This window comes from Notothenia rossii (assembly GCF_949606895.1).
Source record: "Notothenia rossii genome assembly, chromosome: 3".
NCBI lineage: Eukaryota > Metazoa > Chordata > Actinopteri > Perciformes > Nototheniidae > Notothenia > Notothenia rossii.
Window position 1 is genome coordinate 43,146,264 of NC_136901.1, and position 25,397 is coordinate 43,171,660.

General features: G+C 39.5%; 1 protein-coding gene and 1 long non-coding RNA gene across 5 annotated transcripts; one reads left to right on the plus strand and one right to left on the minus strand.

Moving 5' to 3' along the window:
• Window positions 1-376: 376 nt before the first annotated feature.
• LOC307032259 (uncharacterized protein) lies at window positions 377-11,268 on the minus strand. Of its 4 annotated transcripts, none has more exons than XM_079670113.1 (11): window positions 11,223-11,268; window positions 11,074-11,133; window positions 10,496-10,736; window positions 9,457-9,705; window positions 9,175-9,231; window positions 8,319-8,441; window positions 7,757-7,813; window positions 7,607-7,678; window positions 7,268-7,342; window positions 7,111-7,173; window positions 377-686 (listed from the first exon to the last, which is right to left on the minus strand). In XM_079670113.1, the coding sequence occupies exons 3-11, from the start codon at window positions 10,563-10,565 to the stop codon at window positions 598-600; spliced, it is 855 nt and encodes a 284-aa protein (XP_079526239.1). In that variant the 5' UTR covers window positions 10,566-10,736; window positions 11,074-11,133; window positions 11,223-11,268; the 3' UTR covers window positions 377-597. The 4 variants fall into 4 exon arrangements, with proteins under 4 accessions (XP_079526239.1, XP_079526240.1, XP_079526241.1 ...); XM_079670114.1 differs by having other exon boundaries at window positions 377-877; XM_079670115.1 differs by lacking the exon at window positions 9,175-9,231.
• On the plus strand, window positions 782-3,804 carry LOC307032261. The gene is made up of 3 exons (XR_013806192.1): window positions 782-2,032; window positions 2,326-2,369; window positions 2,750-3,804. It is a non-coding gene; the product is annotated as an uncharacterized lncRNA (long non-coding RNA).
• Window positions 11,269-25,397: the final 14,129 nt, after the last annotated feature.

Below are 25,397 nucleotides of genomic sequence, written 5' to 3' on the forward strand. Positions count from 1 at the left end.
AAATACAGTACTTTTTAAATGGCAGTGTTTTATTTTATAGTTAAAATACTATTACTACTACTGCTGTAACAAAAAATTAAGTAGTATTTAAAGTATTTAACTGGGAACAATTGACAAGTTACTTACTGTAAAATGAACTACAGTAAGTAACTTGTCAATTGCTGCCAGTTAAATAGTGTGAATTTCACGGTACGTTTCTTACAGTGTAGGATAAATGGACTATTCGACTGCAGCCCAGCTCGATTACTTTTTTTAAACTTTTTTAATCTTGGCAGACCATTCACATGCCATAACATCTATATAACAGGAAAGTGAAAACCCCCAAAAAGCACAATAAGGCATCTTGAACACAACTCTTGTTTAAATGTGTGGGCTTTAATGGCTTAGAAAGTTATGGAAGTTCAAATAAAAATAATTTCAAGTACAAATTCACTGAATACATGAAAATAACATAAACTCCTTTATCTTTTAGGAAAATTACAAAGATATGAAAAGTTAAATGAGACCAAATACCCAGAGCAGTGTTAACAAAAGAAAAATACAATGTAAATATAAAAATGTACTTCCAGCTCTATGAAGATGTGGGTTGAATATATTTTACTGAACATAGATCTGAGTTGAACTGAAAATCATTTCTGAGCAATTTGCTAATCTGAAGGAGCGTCTCTCAACTTGCCGAACGAGTCCTGAAGGATAAAAGAAAAACATTCAAGGAAACAATTTAATCTTAATTAATTTACTTAACCATAACATTGAATTTGATGTTTTAAATGTAAAGTATATTTTCATGCTGATATGAGGAACTGTTACAGTCCTATCTTCATCATGGGGGCGTAGAGAGGCTCCTCTGCTGAAGGTGAATTTTTAAATCCTGATTCTGCACAAGAGACGAGTAATTCATGATAATATGCAAGAAATCTGAACAATAATCAATTATAGAATTATCTTAAACAACTTCAATCAATGTTAACCCCCAAGTAAAGTGTAAAGGTCCCCCATTATACAGTTTTTCATGAGTATCACAGGTCTCAGATATATACAGAGCCTGTCTCTGATTGGCTGAAACAACAAACAGATCATTGCAGCATTACCCATAATCCCCTCTGTTTCCAAAGTGCTGATTCTCTGTCTGTTATTTTAGATGAAAATAAGGAGCCCCTCCCCACGCCCCTCTGAGAGACATTTGGTTACAAAGAACTCAATGGTGCTCTAGGAGGAGATTCAGGTGATAAGGGGGGGGGGGGGGGGTACCTTGGTTGCTGATTGGCTAATGGTTACACAAGACAAAACATCGTTATGACATCATAAAGTGGCCAAAATCTGATCATCTCATTTTCAGAGAGGTTTTTATATAAATAACCACATGTTTATGCAAGACATGAAAAAGTGGATGTTGCATAATAAGTGACCTTTAATATGAAAATAAACATTGACTGCTTTTCTGTCTCACTGTCCGTCTATTCTATCCGTCATGTAAACTAAACAATGTTTTTTGTTGCTGGTTTCATTAGAAGCCAGTGCAGTGGATTCAAGCCAAATGACGTATGATTTGGTATCAAAAAACAGGAAGAAGAAAGGTACCTAAACCTGACAGTGTTACTTCTGCTTTGATTTCACTTTACATGCTTATCTTACAAGTCAAGTACAGTTGTGTATTTAATTGGGTAAAAGGCAAACTTTTTGGACAATTATTGTTATTATTGTTATGGGTGGGGGGGGGGGTTAACCTTTGCAGTCCATTTACCAAAACCTATATAACACACTACAGGAGAGGGAAATCCACAAAAAGCATAATTGGGCCTCTTTAAATACATTGGGACTGTTTGGCATTGTCCAAAGATAATCATGTTTTTGGCCCTTTTTTCTTTCTGTCAGCATAGTATTGGAAAAACGATTGGTCTGATTTTCTCGTAACAGTATATTTATGTCTGTATATATCAGATTATTAACTATGTCTCTCTATCAGGTGTGGGTCAATCATTTCCAACAGCCGTTTACTACACCTTGGGCCCGGGAGAAACTCAACAACAGGGTGAGACTCAATGAGATTAGAACTATTTCAGTTATAACTGATTGTAAAGCTTGGCATTAACACTTGGACGTTTGAATCACTCTGATTTATTGGGACATTTTCTTTCTAATTAGATTAGATCTTTAGAATTGTGCCTTTTACCAACATCTCTGACTCTTTTAACAGTGCAACATAAAAGATACTAAAAATACATATTTGTGCAACCAACCAAGAAACCTCCAATGTTGTAATAAAGTCAAATGAATGTCCAAATCAACTTTTTGGCAACACATTGACAACCTCTATTTTCGCAGAGCCATCCGTAGCAGAGGACGCCTTTTATTCTACGATCCAGCCGGTAAGACTGAAGATTACATTATTATAATTACTGCTGCGATTAAGTCACACTGGATGGATGGTAGATATTTAAACATCCTAATATGTACATCGTTGGACAACATGGTTGTGTAGAAAGTTGTATGAAGGTTTAAAATAATGTGCTTTGACTTTATTCAAAATATATGAATTTTGGTTTAACTATATATGATATATAGAACAAAAGGGTAACCTTCTAACATACATACCATTTGCTGGAGTCATGCATTCAACTTTAGAAATATTTAGAATCCTGCTTACTACCCGTAATGATATAAACACATATATAACATTTTAACAAAGCCTACCTCTATAATGCCCCTATTCTATATCATTAACATTTGTTCTGTATTTGTTTTACAGCTGAAGATGGAGATTTGAAAAACTGTTTCACACGTTGTACCTGAAAAGGTGAATTCATGAGAATGCACTGTTATTTGTTTAGTATTCTAAATAAATAGTTCATTTTATTTTTGAAGAACAAATGTAGTGGTTAGTTGTCAAAGTGATTTACGTTTTAAGATATGAAAGTTTCTTGTGGTTTCACAGTTAAACCGACTTGTTCCATCTCTCAGACACACGGCTGATTCTAAATACTCTCGCTGTGGTTTACTGCCGAGTTAAAGGTGTTTCTGCATCGCGCTGAGTCTGTGGTTAAACATGTGTTATATTGACTGTCCTGTCAAAGTGTGAAGGTGACTGTGAGGACACATGAACTATAAAACGTGTCACAGTGTATTTTTGTGTCACAGTTTTCAGATTAATTGTAATTGTAAATATTGCTTTAACTCGTCCCATCATTGAACGAGGTTTTACCGCTCTGCCATAGAGAGCATATTCACATACTATGAATTCATTCATTATTCACTATTAAACAGTTTACTTCCCAAAGCCATACACACTCTGAGCTTAACACACACACACACACACACACACACACACACACACACACACACACACACACACACACACACACACACACACACACACACACACACACACACACACACACACACACACACACACACACACACACACACAGAGACTGCAACCCACATCATGACCTCAAAACCTCTGGTCATTTGATCACATCTACTTTTATGCAGCCACATTTTTATTTTATCTTATCATATTAAAGAACTGCCTTAATGTTCACTAAAGCTCTAAAACGGTCTTTTCCTCTTCTTCTTTGTTTGTGAATGGGTTGTTAATGTGTGCGTATTTTAAGCACTGCTCGCACGGGCACTCGTAGTTTCATTGTATGTTATATATAATTACAATAAAGGCTTCTATCTTAAACAGCATCTGCATTGATTAAAGAAACTCTGTTATTTTCATCCTGAAAGAGAAACCAGACGTATGTCACTGTGACAAATTTGGTCCAATAATAATATAGTAATAAAGCACTTTAAAATTCAGCTGTTTTTAATACATTTGTATTTATTGGTATTTGTTTATTTATTGTCTGCAGTGTTTGTCAACTGACTGCAGGTGACGGAGGAGCTGAATATGAATATTATGACACAACAAACCTGCCTTATTTTTAATGTTAACATCTGCATTCTCTCAGGTATAATAACCAGAGGAGGGAAGTAGTGGAGTACAAATACTTTGTTCCTGTACTTAAGTACATTTTTCTGGTATCAGTACTTTACTCCACAACTTATTTTTCTGACGACTTTTTACAAAACATTGTTATGACATCATAAAGTGGCCAAAACTGATCAGCTCATTTTCAGACAGGTTTTTATAGAAATGGATCAAAAAGAGAGAGAATCTTTGTTCCTGAAACTTTCAGAATCTCTTTCCACAGAGGGGACACATGTTGATGTAGAAGAGACATGGAGAAGAGGGGACACATGTTGATGTAGAAGAGACATGAAGAAGAGGGGACACATGTTGATGTAGAAGAGACATGAAGAAGAGGGGACACATGTTGATGCAGAAGAGACATGAAGAAGTGGGGACACATGTTGATGTAGAGGAGACATGAAGAAGAGGGGACACATGTTGATGTAGAAGAGACATGAAAAAGAGAGGACACACGTTGATGTAGAAGAGACATGGAAAAGAGGGGACACATGTTGATGCAGAAGAGACATGAAGAAGTGGGGACACATGTTGATGTAGAAGAGACATGAAGAAGAGGGGACACATGTTGATGTAGAAGAGACATGAAGAAGAGGGGACACATGTTGATGTAGAGGAGACATGAAGAAGAGGGGACACATGTTGATGTAGAAGAGACATGGAGAAGAGGGGACACATGTTGATGTAGAAGAGACATGAAGAAGAGGGGACACATGTTGATGTAGAAGAGACATGGAGAAGAGGGGACACATGTTGATGTAGAAGAGACATGAAGAAGAGGGGACACATGTTGATGTAGAAGAGACATGGAGAAGAGGGGACACATGTTGATGTAGAAGAGACATGAAGAAGAGGGGACACATGTTGACGTAGAAGAGACATGAAGAAGAGGGGACACATGTTGATGTAGAAGAGACATGAAGAAGAGGGGACACATGTTGATGTAGAAGAGACATGAAGAAGAGGGGACACATGTGGATGTAGAAGAGATATGAAGAAGAGGGGACACATGTTGATGTAGAAGAGACATGAAGAAGAGGGGACACATGTTCATGTAGAAGAGACATGAAGAAGAGGGGACACATGTTCATGTAGAAGAGACATGAAGAAGAGGGGATACATGTTGTTGTAGAAGAGACATGAAGAAGAGGGGACACATGTTGATGTAGAAGAGACATGAAGTAGAGGGGATACATGTTGATGTAGAAGAGACATGAAGAAGAGGAGACACATGTTGATGTAGAAGAGACATGAAGAAGAGGGGACACATGTTGATGTAGAAGAGACATGGAGAAGAGGGGACACATGTTGATGTAGAAGAGACATGAAGAAGAGGGGACACATGTTGATGTAGAAGACACATGAAGAAGAGGGGATACATGTTGATGTAGAAGAGACATGAAGAAGAGGGGTCACATGTTGATGAAGAAGAGACATGAAGAAGAGGGGACACATGTTGATGTAGAAGAGACATGGAGAAGAGGGGACATATGTTGATGTAGAAGAGACATGAAGAAGAGGGGACACATGTTGATGTAGAAGAGACATGAAGAAGAGGGGACACATGTTGATGTAGAAGAGACATGGAGAAGAGGGGACACATGTTGATGTAGAAGAGACATGAAGAAGAGGGGACACATGTTGATGTAGAAGAGACATGAAGGAGAGGGGAAATATGTTGATGTAGAAGAGACATGAAGAAGAGGGGACACATGTTGATGTAGAAGAGACATGAAGAAGAGGGGACACATGTTGATGTAGAAGAGACATGGAGAAGAGGGGACACATGTTGATGTAGAAGAGACATGAAGAAGAGGGGACACATGTTGATGTAGAAGAGACATGGAGAAGAGGGGACACATGTTGATGTAGAAGAGACATGAAGAAGAGGGGACACACGTTGATGTAGAAGAGACATGGAGAAGAGGGGACAAATGTTGATGCAGAAGAGACATGAAGAAGTGGGGACACATGTTGATGTAGAGGAGACATGGAGAAGAGGGGACACATGTTGATGTAGAAGAGACATGGAGAAGAGGGGACACATTTTGATGTAGAAGAGACATGAAGAAGAGGGGACACATGTTGATGTAGAAGAGACATGAAGAAGAGGGGACACATGTTGATGTAGAAGAGACATGGAGAAGAGGGGACACATGTTGATGTAGAAGAGACATGAAGAAGAGGGGACACATGTTGACGTAGAAGAGACATGAAGAAGAGGGGACACATGTTGATGTAGAAGAGACATGAAGAAGAGGGGACACATGTGGATGTAGAAGAGACATGAAGAAGAGGGGACACATGTGGATGTAGAAGAGACATGAAGAAGAGGGGACACATGTTGATGTAGAAGAGGGGACACATGTTGATGTAGAAGAGACATGGAGAAGAGGGGTCACATGTTGATGTAGAAGAGAAATGAGGAAGAGGGGACACATGTTGATGTAGAAGAGACATGAAGAAGAGGGGACACATGTTGATGTAGAAGAGACATGAAGAAGAGGGGACACATGTTGATGTAGAAGAGACATGAAGAAGAGGGGACACATGTTGATGTAGAAGAGACATGAAGAGATGGATTTTGCATAATAGGGGACCTTTAAAAATGTTAGATCCAACATTATCGCTATAAAAAAATAAAATGTCAGTGTTTTCTATATTTTCTGTCCAGCACTTAAAACCATTAAACCATAACCTAAAAATAATTCAGAAAAATGCAACAATCTGAGAAAAAATTCAAAATACCCCAAAAAAAACGGAATTTGGGGAAATTGTTTTGTTTGAATGCCTTGTGTTAAAATGTGCTATATAAATAAAGTTGGCTTGAAAATTCTGAGCAAAAAGTCAAAATTCTGACTTTTCTCTAAGAATCATTTCTATATATTGAAAAAACTATTCAAATGTGGCCCCCACCCTTTATATTTACAAGAGTGTGTCATTCATAACTGTACATGACTCAACATTCAAAGATATATTTGTAAGGTGCTAAAAAAATAAAGATGATTATTTTCAATACTTTAATGGGTCAAAATAACTTCTACTATTCAGATATCATATTTTAAATGAAAGCTACAGATATCTGATAAGCATTTTGGTAGTGTGAATTATTTGTGTGTGGATCAAATACGAACCGTGAGTTTGTGGAGTCTCATTTGTAACCAAGGCAGAGTAAAGTGCGTCAAATGAAGGTTCATCTGCAGGGTCCAGAATGTCAGTGAACAAGAGTTGAACTTATAAATATTATAAATATATATCTTGACTAATAATTATTTTTAAAGTCCCCCTCACCTGCTTCAGTTTGTGGGTTTTGGCTGTGGTCTGTCTCGATGCTGAGGCTCAGATTATCAGCAGCGTCTGCAGCGTCTAAAATAAAACGCAGTGTGTGAAACGCTGAGAGAGCTAAAATAGTTCACACCTCTGCACGTCTCAACTGTCACTTTCAACACGTGACAACGATCTTTAAGTACCACTCAAAGTAAACCTTTGTCTCTCAGAGTGAGCAGTATATACTGTATGTTCTTTGAAGCTGGGTTCATAATAAAGAAACAGGGTAACTATAATAGTATTTTTTTGTTGCTCACATCATAACAAATAAAATATAAATGATATTTTAAAGTGAACTTAAACCTTGGTGAAGTCTTGGTTTTGTGACGACGAGAGCGTACGTGACGTCGCTCTGATCCTCTTCACAGGCTGTAACTGGAAACACATTACAAAATATATTCAGTCACATTTTAGTCCTCTCTCTGGCGATCAGTTTTGAAATGTATGTCCCACCGTATTGATTATCCTCGGCGGGGCATGGCGAATCTGCTGTTGGGGTCTTCGAGGAATCTTATGTATAGAAAAACAAAAATATGGAAACACAGCAGAAGAAAAATGCATTTAAAGTTTATAAAAAAAGTTTTTAATATTTGTAAACAATTACTATTTACTTATTCATGCATGTTAGTACAACATTGTCAAACAGACAGAAAACAGAACTGTATATATTTCTTGAATTGTATACATTATACATACACATAAACATTTATTTTTCTAATTTAATTTGAGTATATGTGTATTAAAATACATAAAGAATAAGAAAAAAATAGCACATCAATTCTCAAAGCTTATTTGTGAAAAAAATGTTTATTATGACATTAAATAATATTTATAATTAATTAATGATTTTGTTAATTTGTCTTTATAAGTAAAATCTCTTTATAGATGTTTTGTTTTCAAGAAGTTCTCACTTTAATGCTACTTAACATTAAAAGTGAGGACACTCATTGCATTTAGAAGTAAGTAAGCTATTATCAACGTAGTTGCAAGTTTACGTGTGTTGAGATGTTCATACCTCTGTGTTTAATATGAAGGACTCCCACCAGCAGTGCCAAAATGAAAATAATGAAAGCGGTAAACAGCGGGATGGATAACTTGAGGAAATAACGCATTCCTTTGTTCGGTAGGTCTCCACTTCCTGTAATACAAAAAAAAAAAATGTTAGCATGTTAGCATTTACATAATCTTATTCATCATAATCACATTTTTAAATGATAGACGATTTACATTCCCTCCTAACTTAGTTTCAGCGTTGAGTAAATGTACTAAAGTAGGCTACTGAACAAAAGTACACTTTAAGATACTTTTACTTTACTGGGGTATTTGAACTTTATACTCGTACTACAATTTAGAGGGAAATATTGTACTTTTTTATGCATTTGTTTGAACACTTGAGTTAATTTACGCAACACATTATATATTTAGAATATAACACCGATAAATAGTAAATTATTCATCAGGGAAAAAGTACTTAAAATAGGTATCAGTAGTTGTTTTCCAAAAATATATTTATTATAGAAAAACTGAGACCTAACAAGTATCTTTACTTAAATACGTACTAGATTTTGCTCTTTATAGTTATGCATTAAAAAATACAGCACTTTTACTTGTACAGGTTATGTTTACAGAGCGGTATAAGATAAGAAAAATATCTGAGTACTTTTTCCACCTTTGATTAATTGTTTATAGAATATGGAAACAAATTACTGCACATTGTAACATTTTAAAAGATGTGCAGTGCATGTGCGCAACCGCACTTTAGCAAAGACATGCATTCATATTATTTCAGATTCATTCAAATCACTTATGTGTATATATTTCAATGTTATATTTGTTATTTTTATTAAAAAGATGCATCCATGAACTCTTACCTGTCCTATCCTGTGTTTCACTCTTATTGCTGCTGTTGCTCTCAGACCTCACTTTCCCTATGGGGGTTATTCAATAAATTTCAATTTTATTAAACCGGCTCTTAAATTTGACTTCGAGCTGTGTGAGGTTAGCCCGAATAGCAGAACATTTCATGAGGTTGTAATATTGTCCGGTATATATGTAAAAGGAACAAAAATGTTAAAAACAGTTGCTTTTCATAAGTAGATTGCAAGCATGCAAAATCAAAGTAAATATCATCTTTTGTAGTTTTTGTATCTTACCTCTGACGGCAAACCGGCTCTCTGGTGATTCTCCACCATCAGGGATGCTGCACTTGTAGAGTCCTTCATCAGATTTAGAAACTCTTTGGATGGTGATGTTTCCTGTAGAGCTGCTCCTGATGAGGCGGCCATCTTTATAGAAATCAGCTGAGAGGATGGAGGAAGTGGTCGTCTTGTTTCTGCAGCTCAGAGTCACAGATTCTCCCTCCATCACAGGAAGCACAGGACTCTTCAGGATCACAGAGCCAGCTGAACAACATCGGGACAAAATGTTTAGTCCTAACAAAGTTATTTACAAAATAGTCATGATATAGACACAAGCATTGTGCTAACATGGACTTAATGAATAAAACATATCAGAAATAAACAGAACACATTGATAAATAAATCAGAAATTATACAGTCATGTATAGTAGTGTATCGTCTTTATATAAGTTAACATCATTACATGTTTATTTTATCCCTGTGGCTGCTTCGACGGTTGATTGTCATTCCTGTCATTTTGTTATTATATTTTTAGACAATTAATAAAGTTTCATTATAGACAAGATTATAGAAACTTAGACAGTTATTTTTTTGTAAATGTTGTGACAATGATTGACTTTTTGAACAGTGTTTTGGGGTTTTCTTTCTATTGCTTAGAACTCTTAATTTAAGTTTTTCTTTACAAATATTCAGGCTTTGACTTTTTCTTTTTTGGAGTTTAATCAGATATTGTCATTGCACCAACACACTATCACAACAAAATTTGTCGGAATCACGTTTATTGCCAAGTAGGTTTTCAAATATGAGGAATCTGCTTTATTATTGCAAAATAACAAGTAAAATAAGAGTAAATATAGAAACATTTGTAAAAATATTAAAACTATGATTAAAAAAAGATATATACAGGATATAAAAGTATATATTTGTTAAAGATAATTAATTACACAAAAGAGAGGGATAAACTATGTACGGTATATGTGAATCAAAAAAGGAAGAACTGTGCAGATTTAAGAAAGCTTAATGTGCTAACTAAACTTAATTATGATAAACATACCAGTGACAGTAATGTTGACAGAGTTGCTCTTCCTTCCTTTTTCATCCTCACACCAGCCTGTCCGGTGCATAGGCCTCTGGAATGGTGCAGTTCAGTGTTGATGAAGAATTATTATAACAACCCTGAATTAACTCATTGTTGTTCCTAAACCCTCTCGCAGAGCCAAGACCCTCGCAGAGAAAAGAGAAGGGCTCGTATTCAAAGAGCTGCAGTCTCTCTGTGACAATGTGCAAAGCTGTGTCTGAGGACAGAAATAGAGACAATGAAACATCTGATAAATAAAGAATATTGCAAAGTGATGATATAAATTGAAGTTAATCAGTTTATTTTGTATATGTATGTATATATTTGTATTGTGTACGAATTATGGCATTCAAAAATGTAAGATTTTACTTTACACGATGTGAAACATTTTCTATTCAGGTTAAACAAATACAGACATATAGAATATATTCAATATTATTTAGCTCTGCAGACACATAGAAAGATAAATGGATAATATAAATGTGTAACTTGGGTTCAGTTTGGAGGAGTGCATAATGCAAACATTTAAAAAGTGTATCTTAGTTGCGACCCACCATTGTTTTTCGTAGAGCTCTTCTGAATATGTGCACCCAACAGAATGATGACACACGTCACTGGATATACAAATAAAGAAAACTGTAAATCAGCCTCTATGTGTTCATATAAAAGAATAACTGAAAGTTGAAAGAAAGCTGAGACTCACGCAGTCGGCTGCAGAGCGCTGTGACCTCCATGATGTCTTCCTGCTGTCTGAGCGTCTCACTGTGAAACACAGAAATATAATGTGAGTGAGAACTTCCTCTTCCTGTGCAGAGTTTCTGAGGCTGGGGTCAGACTCGCTGTGGTTTCACCTCAGAGCTCTAGATTAATCCTTCAACATGAGTACATAATAAGTATAATGAAAATGAAGGCAGTGGAAAATGCTGTCTTTAAAGACAAAGGTGCCATGTTTTGAGTTTTCCTTTATAATTTATTTATTTGTTGCTTGTGGTCTGTTTTAACTCTGCTATCATTTCAGACAAATCCACTCCCATTGGCCTGCTTTCCAGAATATCTGGATCTAAAGGAGGTCTTAAGCTGGCCGTTTCTCTGCCCCTATTTAGAGGCAATGGATGTCCACTCTCGGGAGACGTCCGACAGTGGTGCGGTTACCCAAAGTGACAGACCTAATTTTAGCCCTATTTAGAGGCAATGGACGTCCACTCTCGGGACAGAGACCTCCAGCATGTGTCCCTGAAATGGGGACTCTGTTTATTTCACACATCCACGACAGAGACCGGGGAAATCACCTCTCTGTGGCCCCTCCAAGACCCCCAAAGGACGGACTACAGGTCTCCAGCATGTGTCCCTGACATGGGCACATCCATAACCTTGCACACCGTGAGTCCCCGGGCCCCCGGACTTAAGCACTCACCCACGGACTAAACCCAGATAATCACACCCTACAGAATCTCATGCCCCTGGTAACCCTAAAAGGGGGGTGGATTTTGCGGTGCTTTACCGTCCGCCCATCAGCATCCATATTCGGCCTTCTTCACGGAACCCCCCTACGCTGGAGGCTCACACTTTAACTTTTTTGTTATATTCGTCTTTCCACGGGTGGGTGCGCCTGGCAAAGCTGTTTACCCAAACTTAAGCACTCTCACTCTGACTAAACACATAAGGACATCTGGGTAAGACCTTAGTGCCCCTTAGTGCCCCTTAGTGCCCCTTCTTAGTGCCCCTTAGCGCCCCTTCTTAGTGCTCCTTAGTGCCCCTTCTTAGTGCCCCTTAGTGCCCCTTAGTGCCCCTTAGTGCCCCTGGTGCTCCTTAGTGTCCCTTAGTGCCCCTTAGTGCCCCTTAGTGCTCCTTAGTGCCCCTTAGTGCCCCTTAGTGCCCCTGGTGCTCCTTAGTGCCCCTTAGTGCCCCTTAGTGCCCCTTAGTGCCCCTTAGTGCTCCTTAGTGCCCCTTAGTGCCCCTTAGTGCCCCTTAGTGCCCCTGGTGCCCCTTAGTGCCCCTTAGTGCCCCTTAGTGCGCCTTAGTGCTCCTTAGTGCCCCTTAGTGCCCCTTAGTGCCACTTAGTGCCGCTTAGTGCCCCTTAGTGCCCCTGGTGCCCCTTTAGTGCCCCTTAGTGCCCCTTAGTGCGCCTTAGTGCTCCTTAGTGCCCCTTAGTGCCCCTTAGTGGCCCTTAGTGCCCCTTAGTGCCTTTGGTGCTCCTTAGTGCCCCTTAGTGTGCGTTAGTGCTCCTTAGTGCCCCTTAGTGCCCCTTAGTGCCCCTGGTGCCCCTTAGTGCCCCTTAGTGCCCCTTAGTGCTCCTTAGTGCCCCTTAGTGCCCCTTAGTGCCCCTTAGTGCGCCTTAGTGCTCCTTAGTGCCCCTTAGTGCCCCTTAGTGCCCCTTAGTGCCACTTAGTGCCTCTGGTGCTCCTTAGTGCCCCTTAGTGCCCCTTAGTGCCCCTGGTGCTCCTTAGTGCCCCTGGTGCTCCTTAGTGCCCCTTATTGCCCCTGGTGCTCCTTAGTGCCCCTGGTGCTCCTTAGTGCCCCTTAGTGCCCCTGGTGCCCCTTAGTGCTCCTGGTGCCCCTTAGTGCCCCTGGTGCCCCTGGTGCTCCTGGTGCCCCTTAGTGCTCCTGGTGCCCCTTAGTGCCCCTTAGTGCCCCTGGTGCTCCTTAGTGCCCCTTAGTGCCCCTGGTGCTCCTTAGTGCCCCTGGTGCTCCTTAGTTCCCCTTAGTGCCCCTGGTGCCCCTTAGTGCCCCTGGTGCCCCTTAGTGCCCCTGGTGCCCCTTAGTGCTCCTGGTACACCATATCGTTAAATGAGCTCAGTAATGCCTCCTTCTCCCTCTTTATCCTCCCTCTTTATCCTCCCTCTTTATCCTCCCTCTTTTTCCTCCCTCTTTATCCTCCCTCTGTATCCTCCCTCTTTATCCTCCTCCCTCTTTATCCTCCCTCTTTATCTTCCTCCCTCTTTATCCTCCCTCTTTATCCTCCCTCTTTATCCTCCCTCTTTATCCTCCTCCCTCTTTATCCTCCCTCTTTATCCTCCCTCTTTATCCTCCTTCTTTATCCTCCTCCCTCTTTATCCTCCTCCCTCTTTATCCTCCTCCCTCTTTATCCTCCCTCTTTATCCTCCCTCTTTATCCTCCTCCCTCTTTATCCTCCTCCCTCTTTATCCTCCTCCCTCTTTATCCTCCCTCTTTATCCTCCCTCTTTATCCTCCTCCCTCTTTATCCTCCCTCTTTATCCTCCCTCTTTATCCTCCCTCTTTATCCTCCCTCTTTATCCTCCCTCTTTATCGGACCACTATTGTGGTAAGCATGTTGTAACTTCCGGTTGTTGTTGTCATCTCCGGGTATCCCGTGTGCCTGTTCTGTTGCTGATAGCTTATTATCTTAACTTAATCGATCGTTTTAAACTCTTGATCACGTCAACTGCCTGACGTTGTAATCACACGTTACTACAGCTTAAGCACTCACAAACTCTCCTTCTCTTAGCGACTGTAACTCCACAGTTGCCTACACTCTTTTCGGGTTTGCTAACGGTAGCTACTTTAGCTTGATAGCTAGCCATGGCTCTTTCCCCACCCTCGGGTGCTATTTCCTGCTCTAACTGTCTCATGTTTGGTTACTCCCCTACCTCATTTACTGGTACCGATACATGTGTTAAATGTAGTATAGTTGTTAGGTTGGAGGCGGGAATCATAGCCATAGAAGCCCGGCTCCGCATCTTAGAAAATAACTCAGCTACAGTAAAGCCCATGTTAGCCGGTGCGGACCGGCAAAAGGTAGCTCCTCTTAGCCGTCCCCCGGCAACTCCCGAGCAGCAGGGAGAATGGGTGACTGTTCAGAAGGGGCATAACGCGAAACCCGCAGGTCCCCACCAACCCGTTCACGTATCTAACAGATATTCCCCACTCAGCGAGACACCCGCTGAGAAGCCAACTCTGGTTATTGGTAGCTCTATTATGAGACACGTGAATTTAGAGACCGAAGCGTCCACAGTCACATGCATTCCGGGGGCCAGAGCGGGCGACGTTGAGGCGCATCTTAGACTGCTGGCTAAAAATAAACGTAAATACAGTAGGATTGTTATTCACGTCGGTGGTAATGATGTTCGTTTACGCCAATCAGAATGCACCAAACTTAATGTGGCGTCGGTGTGTAGTTATGCTAAAACAATGTCGGACACCGTAATCTTCTCTGGTCCCCTCCCCAATCTGATCAATGATGACATGTATAGCCGCATGTCATCATTTCAGCGCTGGTTGTCTTGGTGGTGCCCAGCAAACAATGTGGGCTTCGTGAATAATTGGACAGCCTTCTGGGGAAAACCTGGTCTGATTAAGAGAGACGGCATTCATCCTACTTTGGAAGGTGCAAATCTCATTTCGGCAAACATTTCAGGGCTCTGTGGACTTAATCCATGACAAACTGGAGTTGAGACCAGGAGGCAGAGTCACAGTCTTACACGCTTCTCTGCGCTCTCTCCTAGGCAGTCATCCATAGGAATCCCGACCCCAATAAAATACCCAATATTAACGGTGTGTGTGTCTGCCCAAGGACAATTTAAGGTAAAACCTAATAGAGGTGTCATACATAATAACCTAATAAAAGTAAATGTAACAACTACTACAGTGCAACAAAACAGGAAGATTAAATGTGGTCTCTTAAACATAAGATCTCTAGCATCTAAAGCAATACTGGTAAATGATTTAATATCAGATTATAATATTGATATATGCTGTCTAACTGAAACTTGGTTGAGACATGAAGAATATGTCAGCATAAATGAGGCCACTCCACCCAGCCATATCAATACTCATATTGCCCGAGGCACGGGCCGAGGAGGTGGAGTTGCAGCAATCTTTGACTCAAGTTTACTTATCAATACTAAACAAAAATTAAATTATACCTCCTTTGAAAGCCTCGTTTTCAGTCTTACGCATCCGACCTGGAAAACTTTGCAGCCAATCTTATTTGTTACAGTGTACCGTGCACCAGGTCCTTATTCAGAATTTTTATCAGAATTCTCTGAGTTTTTATCAGCTTTGGTACTTAAAACAGATAAAGTAATTATCGTAGGTGACTTTAATATTCATGTTGACGATGATAAAAATAGCCTTACTGTTGCATTTAACTCTATATTAGATTCTGTTGGTTTCTGTCAGAGTGTAAATAAACCAACCCACTGTTATAATCACACTCTTGACCTTGTTCTGACTTATGGTATTGAAATTGAGCAACTATTAGTCGAACCGCATAATCCTGCTTTATCCGACCATTTCTTAGTAACTTTTGAAGTACTGTTACTAGACTACAAAGCATTAGCCAAAAGCTCCTGCAGCAGAAACCTATCTGTTAGTGCTATAGCCAAATTTAAGGAAGAGATTCCACCAATACTTAACTCGATAGCATGTCTGCATGTAGGGGAGGAAACTTATACAAAATGTACACCACCCCAAATTGATCATGTTGTTGATAGTGCTACAGATGCGCTGCGAATAAAATTAGACTCTGTTGCTCCTTTGAAAAAGAAGAAAATAAAACAACATAGATTAACTCCATGGCATAATGCCGAAACCCGCAAAATAAAGCAAAAGTCGAGACAACTTGAAAGGATATGGCGTTCCACTAAACTTGAAGAATCTCGTTTAATTTGGCATATTACACTCAATGAATATAAGAAAGCACTGCGTAAAGCGAGAGTAGCATACTACTCTTCATTAATAGATGAGAATAAGAATAATGCAAGATTTCTTTTCGGCACTGTAGCCAGGCTGACAGAGAGCCACAGCTCGACTGAGCCTTCTATTCCCATAGCACTCAGTAGTAATGATTTTATGTGCTTTTTTAACGATAGAATTGTTACTCTTAGAAACAAAATCAATGACCTCTTGCCTTTAACCAGTATAGTGTTATCAACAGCTCCTGGAAACGTAAGTTCTAATATTACACTAGGTAGTAAACTAGAATGCTTTTCAGCCATAAACCTTGAACAATTAAATTCAATGATTCTCTCTTCTAAACCATCAACGTGTATCTTAGACCCGATTCCAACTAAGCTGTTAAAAGAAGTTTTTCCATTAATTAGCACTTCTTTATTAAATATTATGAATATGTCTTTATTATCAGGCTATGTTCCACAATCATTCAAAGTAGCAGTGATAAAACCGCTTCTTAAAAAGCACAACCTCGATCCAGAGGTTTTAGCCAACTATAGACCTATTTCTAATCTTCCGTTCCTCTCAAAGATTCTTGAGAAAGCAGTCGCAAAACAGCTGTGTGATTACTTAAAAAACTATGATTTATTTGAAGATTTTCAGTCTGGCTTTAGAACACAACATAGCACAGAGACAGCTCTGGTTAAAGTCACAAATGACATTCTAATAGCCTCTGACAAGGGACTTGTCTCTATTCTTGTCTTGCTTGATCTTAGTGCTGCATTTGATACTATCGACCATGATATCCTATTGTAAAGACTAGAGCAATTAGTTGGCATACAGGGAACTGCATTAGGCTGGTTTAGGTCCTATCTATCTGAACGCTCTCAGTTTGTACGTGTCAACGATGAATCTTCCATGCAAACCAAAGTTAGCCATGGAGTGCCACAGGGCTCAGTGCTTGGACCTATTTTGTTCACCCTATATATGCTTCCGTTAGGCAATATTATAAGGAATCATTCTGTAAACTTTCATTGTTATGCGGATGATACTCAACTATATTTATCAATCAAGCCTGATGAAATTAATCATCTAAATAAAATTCAAGACTGCCTCAAGGACTTAAAAACGTGGATGACCTTACATTTTTTGATGTTAAACACGACCAAAACTGAAGTTATTGTACTTGGCCCGAAGAATCTACGAAACAAATTATCTAAAGATATATTAACTATGGATGGCATTAATTTGGCCTCCAGTGAGACTGTAAGGAATCTTGGTGTTATATTTGATCAGGATTTATCCTTTAACGCCCACATAAAATCAATTTCAAGGACCGCCTACTTCCATCTACGTAACATTGCAAAAATCAGGCATATCTTGCCTCAAAACGATGCAGAGAAACTAGTCCATGCATTTGTTACTTCAAGGCTGGATTATTGTAACTCCTTATTATCAGGGTGTACCAAGAAGTCAGTCAAGTCGCTTCAGCTGATTCAAAATGCTGCAGCTCGTGTACTAACCAGAGTTAGGAAAAGGGACCACATTACTCCTGTTCTGGCTGCCTTACACTGGCTCCCTATAGAACACAGGATAGAATTTAAAATTCTTCTTCTTGCCTACAAAGCCCTTAATGGGCAGGCGCCATCTTACCTTAAAGAACTAATTATACCCTATTATCCTACTAGGGCATTGCGTTCCAAGAATGCAGGGTTGTTGGTTGTTCCTAGAGTCTCTAAAAGTACAATGGGAGCCAGAGCCTTTTCTTATCAAGCTCCACTTTTGTGGAATCAGCTTCCTTCATTTTTAAGAGTGCGCTTAAGACCTTCCTTTTTGATAAAGCTTATAGTTAGGGCTGATTAGATTCAGCCCCTAGTTTTGCTGATATAGGCTTAGTTTGTCGGGGGACATCTTACTTATTCCTTCTCTCTGTCTATACCTGTGTACTCTCATGTTCCGATTAACCCAGCTTCCCCAAATTTCTTTCTTTTTGGTGTCTATATACGCCGGGATCCGGAGTCATGGATGATCCTGCGGTCCTGTGTCATGGATTGCGAGTCCTGGATCTTGATTCTTGGCTGTGGTCCTGGATCATAAGTCCTGGATGGATATACTCATGGATTCATCTTCCTATTATACACACATGCATTTCCAAACATTTGGACTACCTATGTTGCAAATGTATTATCTTTTCAATTTACACGGCATCTATTGCACGTCTGTCCGTCCTGGGAGAGGGATCCCTCCTCTGTTGCTCTCCCTGAGGTTTCTCCCATTTTTCCCTTTAAACTGGGTTTTCTCTGGAAGTTTTTCCTTGTACGATGTGAGGGTCTAAGGACAGAGGGTGTCGTATTGTCATACTGATATTCTGTACAAACTGTGAAGTCCACTGAGACAAATGTAACATTTGTGATATTGGGCTATATAAATAAACATTGATTGATTGATTGATTGATTGATTGATTCAGTTACGCAATAAAACCATACAAGTTTTACTGTTTCTACAAAGCCTCTTCTACTTAGATTTACATACAAATATGTTCTGTGGATTGTGTCTGAGAAGCTGAAAGTATCTGTAATCTAAAATAAAACTCAGAACAACATACACTCAGCTCACCTTTAAAAATAAATGCATGCGTCAGTCAGTACCTCTGTGGTTTTCAACTCTGTCTTGAGTGTGAGAAAGTCTAACAGCTGCTGCTCGTACCATCATGAGACACAGAGAAGTTACACACCTCACACTCAACCTGAGCAAAAGAAGAGATACAAAGCTGAAGAAGTGATAATGTCCTCAGCTCGTGGTGTTCATTGTCTTGATGACCAAACTATCTATGATCTTTTTACATGAGTTATTTCTGTGTAACCCTGAGTTTCCCACAATGCAGCAGTCCCACCAGCAGCAGCAGCAGAGCCACCATCACTACGGTGAACACAGTCCTTAAGATGAGGAGGACGTGAAGGGAGTGATCCGAGGAGGGACACGTCTCTCTGTGAACGGCTGCAAACACAACACAACGTGAATATATATAGTTGTGAAGTCTTTTGAGAGTTTTGTATTACCTTGTATATCACCTCAAGTAAATCCTTTTTTTGAATCATCTTTTGTCTGGAGTCATGCATTTGGGTCCTAACATTTTTGTGTGTGCTCCAGTCGTAACAAAAAACTTATAAAATCAAGCAATATTGACACAAATCTACCATATGTTCCTTTAGCCTATATGATATCATCTTTGATATGAAAAACAGCAGATGAAGACTCAGTACTCACACAGTGTGATGCAGAGCCCTGTGGCCTCCATAGCGTCTGGCTGCTGACTGAGTGAACCTCACACTGAAATATAAAAAGAAGAAGAGGGGTGGTCTCTTCCTGTGTGGCTCACTAATGAAACGCCTTGTAGCTCAGACGCGTGTCATGGAAGGAAATACGTGTCAGTAGTGGGGTTAATATTAGAGGCTGAGGCCAAAAACTCACACTTTACATCTTGATGTGTAGAACAGACAAAAAGCAATATGACATGACGGAAAATACGTTTTAAATCCACACTGTTAGTCTACTACAAATAAACACAACGTTTATCTTCTGTTAACTTGGTTTATTCAATCAACGTGCATAACACCAATACAGAGCCATTAACGAACAGTGGACCTCATGCTCCAGGTCGACACAGACTAACTGCGCATGCGTTACACAGCCTCAAGAGGGCAACCCCAGAGAGTCTGTCATCTCTCTGGGCAATGTATTTCAATTCATCCATAGAAAAGGGGTGAAAGTGAGAACATGTCAACTCCCCTCACTTTCCTCCAGAGGCAGAAAAAGTCTGTTAACTTTTTGGAGAACCATAAAAAAAAGGGTTAAAAGTGATAAAAATGTATCCGAAAATAGTACCTCATAATGCGGGTAGAGTCCCCTGCCAACTCCCCTTACATTCCTCCAGAGACCAGTTCAAATACTTAAAGTTTGGTAAGAACCATGCTGGGGGGTCTCCGGGCAACAAATGAATCCGAGCCAGAGTGCACATGGAGCGGATACATTCCTCAATGAAATCAGACATCCTTTTTTTTCCTGAGTCCTCTCAAAAAACGGGTTTCCGATTACGTGCAGACAGTAGTCTGAAATTGATGAATGAATTTTTTGACAGAGTAGGGGAGGATTGGTTTCCCCTCTCCGTTGTAAGTTGCAACGGGGGAGTGGAAAAGTGTCCGGGGCTTCGGCCCGAAGCACCGAAGGGTTGAGCTTTGTTGAGCCCCTTCTCCGTTGGCACTTAGTGTTTTTTTCGAGACTTTTTTTAAACTTCATTTTTGATTATTTTAAGATATAATTGACCGTTTTCTTTAATTTTTCCTTCTTTCCACGGGTGGGGGCGCATGGCAGGCCGCCTATGAGCTCCCAAATTCGGCCTGGAATCTCCAGGATTTGTGGGATAAGCTCCATAAACTAACAAAGTCACCCAGAAATGTCACCTTTTTAGCACACCAGAGAGCTGGCTGGCTGTCAGAGGTGAGATATAACCTGTAGTTTACATTTGGAGAGTATACAGGACTGTCTCAGAAAATTAGAATATTGTGATAAAGTTCTTTATTTTCTGTAATGCAATTAAAAAAACAAAAATGTCATACATTCTGGATTCATTACAAATCAACTGAAATATTGCAAGCCTTTTATTATTTTAATATTGCTGATTATGGCATACAGCTTAAGAAAACTCAAAAATCCTATCTAAAAAAATTAGAATAGTTCCTCAGACCAAGTAAAAAAAAAAGATTTATAACAGCAAAACACAATCAAACATTTGAAAATGTCCATTAATGCACTCAGTACTTGGTTGGGAATCCTTTTGCACGGATTACTGCATCAATGCGGCGTGGCATGGAGGCAATCAGCCTGTGGCATTGCTGAGGTGTTATGGATGCCCAGGATGCTTCAATAGCGGCCTTTAGCTCATTAGCATTTTTGGGTCTGGTGTCTTTCAGCTTCTTCTTCACAATACCCCACATATTCTCTATGGGGTTCAGGTCAGGGGAATTTGCAGGCCAATCGAGGACAGTAATGCCATGGTCAGTACACCAGTTACTGGTGGTTTTGGCACTGTGGGCAGGTGCCAGATCATGCTGGAAAATGAATTCCTCATCTCCATAGAGCTTTTCAGCAGACGGAAGCATGTAGTGCTCTAAAATCTCTTGGTACACAGTTGCATTTACTCTGGGCTTGATGAAACACAGTGGACCAACACCAGCAGCTGACATGGCTCCCCAAACCATCGCTGACTGTGGGAACTTCACACTGGATTTCAAGCAACTTGGATTTTGCTCCTCTCCAGCCTTTCTCCAGACTCTGGCGCCTTGACTTCCAAATGAAATACAAAACTTGCTTTCGTCTGAAAAGAGGACTTTGGACCACTGTGCAACTGTCCAGTGCTTCTTTTCCTTAGCCCAAGTCAGACGCCTCTTCCGCTGTCTTGAGTTCAGAAGTGGCTTGACCATGGGAATACGGCTATTGTAGCCCATTTCCCGGACACGTCTGTGAACAGTGACTTTTGATACCTGGACTCCAGCTTCAGTCCACTGTCTTTGAAGCTCCCCCAAATTCTGGAAGCGACTCTTCTTCACAATGCTGTTAAGGCTGCGGTCATCTCTCTTGGTTGTGCAGCGTTTCCTGCCACATTTCCCCCTTCCAACAGACTTTTTGTGGATGTGCTTTGAAACTGCACTCTGTGAACAGCTTGCTCTTTGAGAAATTTCTTTTTGTGTCTTACCCTCCTGATGGAGGGTGTCAATGACGGTCCTCTGGACAGCAGTCAGATCAGCAGTCTTCCCCATACTTGTGATTTAGTTTACTGAACCAAGCTGAGTGTTTTTCAAGGCTCAGGAAACCCTTGCAGGTGTTTCGAGTTAATTAGACGATTCAAGTGATTCGTTGAACACCCTACTAGTATACTTTTTCATGATATTCTAATATTTAGAGATAGGATATTTGAGTTTTCTTAAGCTGTATGCCATAATCAGCAATATTAAAATAATAAAAGGCTTGCAATATTTCAGTTGATTTGTAATGAATCCAGAATGTATGACATTTTTGTTTTTTTAATTGCATTACAGAAAATAAAGAACTTTATCACAATATTCTAATTTTCTGAGACAGTCCTGTATGTGGAGTTTTTTATTATCGTATATTTATGTTGTGTTGTGTTTGCAGCTGTTCACAGAGAGACGTGTCCCTCCTTGGATCACTCCCTTTACGTCCTCCTCGTCTTAAGGACTGTGTTCACCGTACACTCTAAAAACGAATTCAGGCGACCTTTCACCTCCACTTAATTAAATGCATGGTTGCAAGATACAAATGTGAGTTAATTGATTTAGATAAACATTTTAAGTTGCAAACATTAATTTATAAGTTGTGTTGACGTAATAATGTTGGTAATTAAATCAACTTAATATTGTGTGTAATTTGAACTCTGATTTCTGCGTTAATTGACTTAAAACAAAATTCAAGTTGTAGTAAGTAATGCAATTACACACCTTGAGTTAAGGATTTCAAGTCCACTCCCACTTAACATGCCTGGACAAGTTCCGACAGTTAAGACAAATATAAATATACAAAGGACATTTTAAGGAGAGTGTCATCTTTTGTCATTCAAATACAGTAGATAGCCTTGTGGTTGCACTGTATAGGCAAATTGCTGTTTGGCCAAAACTAGCATCCTTTGAACTGTGAATAGTTCTGTGAGAGGATACAAAGTAGTAGAGGCTACTGTGAGAGTAAAAATACTTTGGTTACTATTGTGATATCGCTTTCTATTAAAAATGAATCTCGTGAAGCAGATCAAGGACATGCTTCTTGAGGTAGGATCGTTATTTAGAATTGTCATTGAAATGCAAGTTGTTGGCAGTCGCCCATTCAGAACATATTAATTTACGTAATTTCTCTTTTTTTCCTTTTTGAAAAATAGCACAATACAATTGAAGTACGCAGAAAACTATAGCCATCCGCTGCCTTGTCGTGTACCTTGGAGAAAAGGAAGAGGACCTTTTCAAGGAGTTTAGCGACGTAATTAAAAATCTTGAAATAAAATGAAATCCATGCACAGTGTAAAAACACAGGACAAAAGCACTGCTCTCTGTCAGTTACATTCTGAAGCATATTGCACTTTTGGCCACACCCAAATCAATAATATCTTAGCAACGTTCAGCATGGATAGGTGTTGACAGCAATGCCATGGGAAAACGATTGTGTACAATGTGAAAAGTGGCTTCTGCTCTTCACTTAACCAGCTCACATATCGTGTGGAACCTGCTAAAAAGATGAGAAGACACACTTAAACTTGCACGGTTGTGATTGACAAAATGCATTTAAACACTAGGCAAAGTACTCAAAACCACCTCTGTGTGTCTTCAGGACCACATTGCCATGACGACACACACATGCAGACTCAATAGGTGAAAACAATACCAGCGTTGCTTTAGCAGCTGGTAATAATGGCTCTGAATTAGCTAAGAGTGACAGTTTAAAAAGTATGCAGTTACCTAATTCATGATCTCTAATGCGCTAACCTATTATTCAATGTGCTTCAAAAGGACATGAATATCGCCTTCATCAGTGACCGGTCCACCCCAGGATCTGACCATACGATGGCAACCATCGTGGTCGAGGGAAACAAATGAATGAGCAAGCATGCTGCGTTAAATGTGTTCATACTGTTTGAAATAATGACTGTGGGCAGTGTAAACATCTTTGTTACATCTTTTGTCAAATTGATGTGTGTGATCTGCAGATTGGTGGCCATTGAGAGTTTGTTTCTGTAGTTTTACAAAAACTTTACAGATTTTACATATTAGGCACTGGTTTTAAATATGCAAAGGCCTCTAACTTCGAAGTGATGGCAGCATTTATTTGCTAATATATGGTAGTATGGCTAATGTGTTTATTTATTATTTGTGGGGCAATTTAAATTTGTGTTATTCATCTTTTTTTTCTCATGATTGAAATGAAGCTCAGCACAAGTTCTTTCAGGAAGACTGGGTGTATATACATTCACTCCGCAGCTGCTTATAATCAGCTCATTACAGGCATTCTCTTTAACCTATTACATTTCACCTCATTCTCCAGCAGCCAATCAGGGTGCTGCAGCCAAACTATAAAATGGTTCTCCTCTCTCCTGCAGTCAGCTGTGATTCCAGGTGTTCATGCACCTTATCATATGGCATGTGTCAATAAATGTTCAAACTAAATGAATTCTCTCCTGATTGAAACATCATGTGTTGAAATAAACAACTGCAGTTCAAAATAAAAAGTGAATTGCCTAATATTTTTGTTGTGGAATCAATTAATTTCTTTATTTGAAGGTAAAAACATGAAAAAGCTAAGAACTTGTCAACTTAAAAATGTGTGTTTACAATGATGGTAATTAAGTACATACAACTTAAAATTCCTTTTAAATAATACGGTAAAACAAGACGCAACAACTTAATCTTTTGAGTAATCAACTTCAAAACTTGTGTTTATGCTACCAATTATTAAGTAAGTGGTAATTAAAAACACCTCTGATTGTAGAGGAAAAGCCTTCTCCCCTAACTCAAATAACTTTGTTGCCTTTAAGACAATTTCATTAGAAGTTGTCTTAACTCAATAAACATTGATGCACACTGTTGCATTGATTTTCTTTGTTGAGCCAAGGCATTTGTTTTTAGAGTGTAGTGATGGTGGCTCTGCTGCTGCTGCTGGTGGGACTGCTGCATTGTGGGAAACTCAGGGTCACACAGAAATAACTCATGTAAAAAGATCATAGATAGTTTGGTCATCAACACAATGAACACCACGAGCTGAGGACATGATCACTTTCTTCAGCGTTTGATCTCTTCTTTTGCTCAGGTTGAGTGTGAGGTGTGTAACTTCTCTGTGTCTCATGATGGTACGAGAAGCAGCTGTTAGACTTTCTCACACTCAAGATAAAGTTAAAAACCACAGAGGTACTGACTGACGCATGCATTTATTTTAGAAGGCGAGCTGAGTGTATGTTGTTCTGAGTTTTATTATAGACTCCAGATACTTTCAGCTTCTCAGACATGTCTGTATAAATAAATGAATGCATATGTAAAGAGGCCTTCAGGAGGATTTATAGAAACAAGTAACGTATAGCATATCATATAATTGTGAGGTTTGAACGTGGTAATACCTGCTAGATTGTTAGCATGCTAACTTTGGCTTATAGCTCAAAGGACGGCTGTGAGCCTCAGAGAAACAAGACTGTAGA

Coding starts and splice junctions, on each gene's coding strand:
- LOC307032259 (XM_079670113.1), bottom strand. CDS start 10,565: ATGCACCGGACAGGCTGGTGTGAGGATGAAAAAGGAAGGAAGAGCAAC. Junction 9,232..9,456: donor GAGCCGGTTTGCCGTCAGAG/GTAAGATACAAA, acceptor TAACCCCCATAG/GGAAAGTGAGGTCTGAGAGC. Junction 7,174..7,267: donor AAACCCACAAACTGAAGCAG/GTGAGGGGGACT, acceptor TGGACCCTGCAG/ATGAACCTTCATTTGACGCA.